At 46.0% G+C, this 8,961-nt stretch overlaps 1 protein-coding gene across 1 annotated transcript in view; it reads right to left on the reverse strand.

Annotated features, from left to right (window-relative positions):
- Positions 1-238: 238 nt before the first annotated feature.
- Positions 239-8,961, reverse strand: part of LOC122543647 (zinc finger protein 436-like) — a 22,257-nt gene continuing 13,534 nt past the window's right edge. Inside the window, exons 5-6 of the mRNA XM_043682467.1 lie at positions 2,469-2,589; positions 239-2,039 (exon numbers count right to left, since the gene is read on the reverse strand). Of these exons, the coding sequence (XP_043538402.1) occupies positions 1,206-2,039; positions 2,469-2,589 (955 nt within the window). The 3' untranslated portion in view covers positions 239-1,205. The remainder of the gene's footprint in view (positions 2,040-2,468; positions 2,590-8,961) is intronic.

The raw sequence follows: 8,961 nt of genomic DNA on the forward strand, positions 1-8,961 counted from the left end.
TTGAAAGATTTACCATTTCTAACGATACCAGCTACTCATTCACTGCTCCTTCTGATACGCGACATTGGAAACTTAGTGCAGGAGGCTGAAGGAAATGAGCAGCTTTAAAACAAAAACCTCTTGGAGCTCAAAGCTTTCAATGAGAGTCTGAGCCCCTGCTCCGCAGCTACTTGATGAAGGAGCAGCGCTTCAAAAGCTAGTGCTTCCAAATAAACCTGTTGGACTTTCACCTGGTGTTGTGTGATTTTTAACTTTATCCAACCCAGTCCAATACCGGCTCCTCCACATCATTTCTAGTGAACACAGCCCAGACTTCTTGGTGCTGCCAGTAAACGTTACAACGGCATGATGCAGTGCCTACACTCTTGAAAGATTTACCATTTCTAACGATACTAGCTACTCATTCACTGCCCCTTCTGATACATGACATTGGAAACTTAGTGCAGGAGGCTGAAAGAAATGAGCAGCTTTAAAACAAAAACCTCTTGGAGCTCAAAGCTTTCAATGAGAGCCTGAGCCCAGCTGTAAGTTCAAGTAACCTTTATTGTGACCCAACTTTGTTACAGCTTCAGATCCCCCCCCCCCCCCAGGAAAAAGGCGTACAAAAAGTAGCTTTTTTAAAAACAGCTCAAGGTCAAAGCGCACACACTCCACTACGTACTCCCCCCACCTTTCCTTAATATTGCTCACCACCGAGTTGTCCCTTTGTAATTGGATCTTTGGTACAGCCTCAACCCATAGGAAGTATTTCCTCACAGCAATTTTAACCCATATCCTGTATCCAAGTAAGTTCCTCCCTGCTCATTTGCCAGGATGGGGCAGTGTAGAGTCAACCACATTACTTTGGGTCTGGAGTCACGTGTAGGCCAGATGGGTAAAGGATGCAGCTGGGACAACTAAGTGAATCCTTTCCCACAACAATAGTGTCCTTCCCTAAAAATGATGTAAGTGAATCAGATGGGGGTTTCTCCAGGCACATACCCCTGAAAATTGTTTCATCGTTAGATTCGGAACTCCAGATTTCTAACTGAATTCTGATTCTGCCATCTGCAGCGACGGGATTTGAACCCGGGAATCCCCGGAACTCAGTTAACAGTGCAGACGATAATTACACTCAGCTGTCGCTCCTTCAATCACCCTGCGACAGCATGTGAACTCGCTGGTGCCTCCGCAGGTGGGAGGAGCGGGTGAAGCCCTTCCTGCACTCAGGGCAAGGGCGTCTCCCTGGTGTGGACCTGCTGGTGCCTCTGCAAGTTGCCCACCTGAATGAATTCCTTCCCACACTCAGGGCAGCTGAAGGGCCTCTCCGCCTCGTGGACCCACTCGTGCTTCAGCAGGTCAGAGGAAGTGCTGAAGGCCTTCCCGCACTTGGGGCAGGTGAATGGCCTCTCCCCCGTGTGGACCCGCAGGTGGGTCTGGAGGTTGGAGGAATCACTGAAGGCCTTCCCACACTCTGGGCAGCTGAATGGCCTCTCCCCCGTGTGGACCCGCCGGTGGGTCTGGAGGTTGGAAGAATAGCTGAAGGCCTTCCCGCACTCGGGGCAGCTGAAGGGTCTCTCCCCCGTGTGGACCCGCCGGTGCCTCAGCAGAGAGGAGGAATTGCTGAAGGCTTTCCGACATACAGGGCAGCTGAAGGGCTTCTCCCCTGTGTGGACCCGCCGGTGGGTCAGCAAGTGGGAGGTATTGCTGAAGGCCTTTCCGCACTCAGGGCAGCTGCAGGGCCTCTCCCCCGTGTGGACCCGCTGGTGCCTCAGCAGGTCGGAGTAATGGCTGAAGGCTTTCCTGCACTCACTGCAGGGGAACGGCCTCTCCCCAGTGTGACTGCGCCGATGCGTCTCCAGGGCAGATGGGAAACGGAAACCTTTCCCGCAGTCATCACACTTCCATCGTTTGTCCAATGGGCAGGATTCCTCGGGTTTTTCCATAGCCAAAGCTCCTACCGCACACAAACATGTGTGGAGCCTCTCCCCACCGTGAATTCCTCTATCTAGGCCGTTTAATTGTTTCAGGCTCCACACAATGTGCTGCAACAGTAGGGTCTCTCATCCAGTCCTAGTGATGCTGAAAACATACTCCCAACAGGAACCAAAAAGCTTCTCACAAAATCACAGTCAAAAATCATTGCAGTCCTGATGGATTGAATGAATGTCAGGCGTTGATGTCAAAGTGAGGACTGCAGACACTGGAGAGTCAATAAGTGTGGCGCTGGAAAAGCACAGCAGATCAGGCAGTCAACGCTTCAGGCATAAGCCCTTCATTGCTCATTTTGAATATTGTATCTTCAGATGCTCTGTAAAAAGAGATTACAAAAGTCATCACTGTCAGTCCAGGGTAGAAATTCAGAACAAGCAATTCTACTTTCTGCAGAACATTCTTTTCTTTTGTTTTTCCACAAAAAGCTCCATCCCACTATCTCACTCTCTCCCCTTCTGTTCTCACTCCACTCTAACTAATTCTCCTGAAGGTACTGATCCAGGATCTTCCAGAAAAGCAAAAACATCAAGACTGACATCTCTCTGAATTTTGGATAACTCCACTTGAAAATTAATATCTTTCATGACATTGGGATACTGCTGAGACTGAGCAGGTCTAATTTTGGGAAGCAAAAAAAAAATGAGTTTGCCAAAATCCCTTCCCTTCAGAGAACCCCCATGAGTTCTCACTGGCCCTGCGAAGGGTAACCCACCCACACCCATTCCTCCCCCCCTTCCCAGTTGCTCTACATTTACCCCTGACTCATGCACCTAACCTGCACATCTCTGGGCACTATAGCTAATTTAGCATGGCCAATCCACCCTAACTTGGACAAAGTTAAAAATCACACAACACCAGGTTAGAGTCCAATAGGATTTTTTGGAAGGACTAGCATTTGGAGCGCTGCTCCTTCAGCAGGTGGTTGTGGAGAATAAGATCATAAGACACAGAATTTATGGAAAATCATTACAGTGATCTGCCACTGAAATTATATATTGAACAAACCTGAATTGTTAAGTCTTTCACTTTTTAGAATGGGTTGTAGATATCATTACTATGCAAATCCCATAACTTCTTGTGTGTCACCTTCTCGAGAGCACTTAAGGTTTTATAGCAAAAGGTGACGAAATAGTACATGGATCGACTGTACATTTTTTTGAGCATAATACCATTCTGCAAGTTCAAATTCACCCCCATGGACGTGTGTATGTGCATGATAGAGAAAAAAAGTCTATTTCTGTGCTGTATATTTCTATGTCTGCTTGATAACAGATGCCTTATTTCTGTGGGTGTCAATATTGTTGTAAATCACAGCTGGGTACAAATAGTTAGATGTAAGGGAGACAAAATTCCTCAAGTCGGGCACCAGAAGAATCCTGAGAGCGCCCTATTTCTGGTTTACTTCCTCATGAACAAAACATTAAGCATGATCACCTATTTATTCCTAATTTTGTTTCATTTTTCTTGTTTTATTCCCTGCTATGACTACACTCTGTGTCTGGATGGTTGACAGGCTGGGAGATTGTGGGTTGGGTCTTGATTGACTGAATGTTCTACTGTTCCAAAAGGTGTAAAAGAGGGGGCAAAGCTTGAGCAGAAATCTAGCAGAGCTGAGAACAGATAGACATCCAGATGCCTTTAAATGTTGTAATTGTACCAGTCTCCACACTTCCTCTGGCAGTTCGTTCCATACATGCAACACCCTCTGTGTGAAAAGGTTGCCCCTCAGGTCCCTTTTAAATTATTGCCCTCTTACCTCAAACATATGCCTTCTAGTTTTGGGCTCCTCTACCCTGGGGAAAACATCTTGGGTATTCACCCTATTCATGCCTCTGACAAACATCTGTGAGATCACCCCTCAGCCTCTGATGCTCCAGGGAAAATATCCCTGGCCTATTCAGCCTTTCCCAATAGTTCAAACTCTCCAAATCTGGCAAAAGCCTTGTAAATCTTTTCTGACGCCATTCAAAGTTTCACAACATCTTTCCTGTAGCAGGGAGACCAGAACAGAATGCAGTATTCCAAAAGTGGCCTAACCAATGTCCTGTACAGCCACAACATGACCTCCCAACTTCTTTACTCAATGCTGTGATACAAAATGCCTTCTTCACTATCCTGTCTACCTGAGACTCCACTTTCAAGGAAATATGAACCTGCACTCCACAGTCTCTTTGTTCTACAACACTCCCCTTAACTGTGTCAGTCCTGCCTGGATTGACTCACATTTCTCTAAATTAAACGACATCTGCCAATCCATGACCCATCGATCAATTATAATTCATAGTGAACTCTTTTTCCTCTCTTATTCCCTCGAAGCTGAAAATCTCCATCCCACACACACTCCCTCCATTCTCACTTTACTAAACCTAATCCCTGCTGCACCTCATCCTGAAGAGCCTGGTTCATGCTGATTAACAGGCCTACACTCAGGGGAGATCTAATTGAAACATAAAGAATACTGAATGGCATGGACAGAGTGGATGTTGGAAAGATGTTTCCATTGGGAGGACAGACTAGGACCTGAGGGCATAGCTTTAGAGTAAAGGGAAGATCTTTGAGAATGGAGAGAAGAAGAAACTCCTTCAGCCAGAGAGCAGTGAATCTATGGAATTCTTTGCCACAGAAGGCTGTGGAGGCCAGGTCACTGAGGATATTTAAGACTGAAATAGATCGGTTCTTGAGTATCAAGGGGACTGAGGGTTACGGGGAGAAAGTGGGAGAATGGGGTTGAGAAACCCATCAGTCATGGTTGAATGATATGCGCAGACCTAATGGGCTAAGTGGCCTAATTTCTGCCCCTATGTCTTATGGTCTATTGCTGTCCTGGACACAGTGAGAGAATTGGGAGCAGTTGTCGGCCATTTGGTCTTTGAAGCCTGCACCAGCATTGAACAGATCATAACTGGATATGAATATCCCTACATCTAGTTGAATAGGCTGGAACTTTTTCACTGGTGCACAGGAGGTTGAGAGGTGACCTTACAGAGGTTTATAAAATCATGAGGGTGGTAGATGAGGTGAACAGCAGGTGTCCTTTCCGATAGGTGGGGGCTTCAAGATTCATGAGCAAATTATGAAGGTGAGATGAGAAAAATTTTTAAAAGACTTGAGTCGCACCTTTTTTCTTTTAAGAGAGTAGTTTGTGTGTGGGATAAATGTCCAGAGGAAGTGGTAGATGCAGGTACAGTTACAACGTTTAAAAGACATTTGGATAGGTACATGAATAGGAAAGGTTCAGAGGGATATGGGGCAAACACTAAAGATGGGATTCCTTTAGTTTGAGAACCACAGTCAGCATGGTCTATTTGGACTGAAGGATCTATTTCTGTGCTGTATGACTCTGTAACTGTTCTGTATTGATCTTAAAAGGATTTTCTTGCCTTCCCCTATAAACATCCCCTTCTTTCTTGTTCAAAAATCAAATTAACTCAGCCTTGAATATATTCAATGACATCACAACTGCAGGAAGACATCCCCACTTCTGAACTCAATTCCTCTTGGTAATATACCACTTGCCTTGCTGATTGTTTGCTACACCTGACTGACAACTGGCATTGACTGGTGTAGAAGGACGCTGAGGCCCCTTTGTAAATCCACACATCATTCCTGATGAAGGACTCTTGTTCCTCAGATTCTGCCTGACCTGCTGTGCTTTTCCAGTGCCACACTTTCTGACTCTGATCTCCAGCATCTGCAGTTCTCACTTTCTCCACATCCCAATAGATCACTACTTAAACACTACACCTCTTTTCTACTTTTTTCACAGCAAAGGCTATAACTTCACATTGTGGTACTGTATTTGCCATGTGTTTGCCAATTGTGGCCTTCTCTACAATTAGGGAGACCAAGTGTAAACTTGGGGAACACTTCACAGAGTACTGCAGCTGAGTCCGCAGAGGCCGACCGGACTTCCCAGTCACCACCCATTTTAATTCACCTTCCCGTTTCCTTTCTGACATGATCATCTTTGGCCTCCTCCATTGCCATAACAAACCAAACTGCAAAATGGAGGAACATCACCCCAACATTGGAGTTCTCCAATTTCAACTAACCACCTTTCCCATCCCCATCCCCTCTCCCCCCTGCCACCAACCAGATTCCTTCCTCCCATTGACCAACCAGGTGTTCACCTATCCCAACTTCACCACCCTGCCCCCAGCACCCACTTGTTCTGCAGCTCCCCCTGCACCCGAAACATCGACTTGTCCACCTCCTGACGCTGCCTGTCTATTTTGCCAATTCAGACACAGATCTAGACCAATATTTCTCGAGTCTGTCCCCTCCTTTCCTGTCAGTTGCTACAAGTCAACAATTTATAGAATCCCTGCAGTGTGGAAAGAGGCCTTTCGGCCCAACAAGTCCACACCAACCCTCCAAAGAGCAACCCATCCAGATCCATTGCCTTACTCTATTACTCTCCATTTACCCTGACTAGTGCACCTAACCTACACATCCCTGATTACTATGGGCAATTTAGCATGGCCAATTCACCTAATCTCTCCGTCTTTGATTGTGGGAGGACACCGGAGCACTTGGAGGAAACCCACGCCCCTTAATTTAAGAATGAAAAATAAATGGAAAAACGGAGTCGGAAAAGAGAATGAATTACTCACGGAAGTTGCAGTCCGAAGTGAAGCGCGATCTTCATTGAGAGAAACAGAAACAGAAGAAGCAGCAACATCAGCTTCAGAAGCTCATGGTCCAACTTCCGCATTTAGACAATGGGGTCGCTCTGATTGACGGGAAGGACCAGTCATCTTCCGGTCCCCTTGGCTTCCTATTGGTTCATCAAAAGTAGGTCGCGCGTCTTTTCCGCGGACAGCGAGGAGCATGCGTAGTGCGTTACTGATACAGTAAAGCATGCGCAGTGCGTTCCTGATACCGTAAAGCATGCGCAGTATGATCCGTGGAGATGACGCTGTTACTGACAGTTTTTAAGTGTCCAAAAGGAGAAAAAGAGAGTCGAGCCACAAATTTTTTTCCTTTTGCATTCTGTCTGGCTGCTCAACGTTTTTTATGCCTTTTCCTCAGGGTAGTGGGGCGAGTTCAGAACTAGAAGGCAGAGGTTTAGGGTGAGAGGGAAAAGATTTATGAGGGACCGAAGGGGCGACTTTTCACACAGAGGGTGGTGTGTGTTTGGAATGAGCTGCCGGAGGAAGTCGTGGTAGCTGGTACAATTACAATATTTAAAATTACAATATTTAAATTACAATATTTAAAAGGCATCTGGATAGAAGGGTCAAAGTTTAGATTAGAGTGGAGCTGGAAAAGCACAGCAGTTCAGGCAGCATCCGAGGAGCAGTAAAATCGACGTTTCGGGCAAAAGCACTTCATCAGGAATACAGGCAGGCTGGACAGGGGATGCTGTGGATTGTGGGGGTGAATGGACAGAGAGTGCTGAGGTGGCTGGGGAAATAGACAGGGGGTGCTGAGGTGGCTGGGGAAATAGACAAGGGGTGCTGTGGTGGCTGGGGAAATAGACAAGGGGTGCTGTGGTGGCTGGGGAAAGGATGGGGTTAGAGTGGGTGCCAGAGGGAATGGCCAGGGAGCGCTGTGGATGGCATTGTGGAATGGACAGGGGGCGCTGTGTGTGGCGGGGGGGAAGAGACGGGGGCAGTGCGGGTGACAGGCTTGAATGGACAGGTGGTGCTGTCACAAGGTGGCAGGGTGTGGATTAAGGGCAACCTTTTAATGCAGACAGTTGTGTAGGTGTAGAACAAGCTGCCAGAGGAAGTTGTGGAATTGGGTATAATTACCACATTTAAAAGGTGCCTAGATGAATAATTTGGATTGAGAGGGATCTGGGCCAAATGCTGGAAATTAGGATTGGGTCAGATTTGGACAATTGGTCAGTGTGGATGTGTTGAACCGAAGGGTCTGTTTCCATGTAGTGTCACTCTATAAGTTGATGATTTTTATTATCAAAACCAGATCTTTTTACTGAAAATCATCCTGCTGGAATTTTTCTTAGTGCACCCAGTTTCAGGAGATTTGTGGTGGGTAAAAGTGGTGCAAGTCCCCAATCCTGAAAATTCTGGAAAATATAAAGGGATTATTAAAAATACTTTAACTTTGGGAACACTAGGTCTTGTGGAAGCAGTGTATTTGTCAAATATTTTCATCTGTCCATCTTCTACAAGGCACAAGTCAGCAATGTAGTGCAATACTCTCCCATCAGCTTTAATGGATGCAGCTTCAACAGTTTTCAAGAAAAGACTTGATATGATCTAGGACAAAATAACCTGCTCGATTGGCGCGATGTCCACTCCCTCCGCCCCACTGTTCAGAAGCAGAAGTGTGTACTATCTGCAAGATGCACTGCAGAAATTCACCAAAGATCCTTAGAAAATAGCTTCCAAACCAACAATTATTTCCACCTAGAAAGACCAGGACAACAGATACTTGGGAACACAATCTCTTGCAAGTACCGCTCCAAGCTTGACTATTCTTTCAGTGTTGCTGGGTGTAAATCCTGGAATTCCCTTCGTAAGGGCATTGTGGGTCATCATACAACATGTGGACCACAATGGTTCAAGAAGGCAGCCCATCCAGCAACTCCCATCTACCACGAGTAACTTTTAATAAATTGTTGAAACAGAGCATTGAATTGTGCAAACTAAAACAAATTAATATTAAGGATGGAGGGCATTTATTTGAGGAGAGATAATGAGCAATATACTGGCACTGAATTGGAAATAGAGTTTAGAGTTAAACACCTGTAGTGTTTCATTCAGTGTATACATTTAAAATCGATTAAAGCTTGGATCCTAATGTGTACTTCAATACCACGTGAATTGTACGATTAAGACGGCATGTGGGACACTTCATTTCACCTCATTACTGACGACTATATCTCCCACAATCCCATGCACTGCAGAAACCGCTCTATCGGTCACGGGCAGTGCGCATGTGTGAGATCGGAATGGGGCCCACCCCACATCATTCTGATGGACAGCAGACCAACCTTTGGTCCTGATGAAGGGCTTC

The sequence above is a fragment of the Chiloscyllium plagiosum genome, chromosome 44 (assembly GCF_004010195.1).
Source record: "Chiloscyllium plagiosum isolate BGI_BamShark_2017 chromosome 44, ASM401019v2, whole genome shotgun sequence".
In the NCBI taxonomy this organism is placed as follows: domain Eukaryota; kingdom Metazoa; phylum Chordata; class Chondrichthyes; order Orectolobiformes; family Hemiscylliidae; genus Chiloscyllium; species Chiloscyllium plagiosum.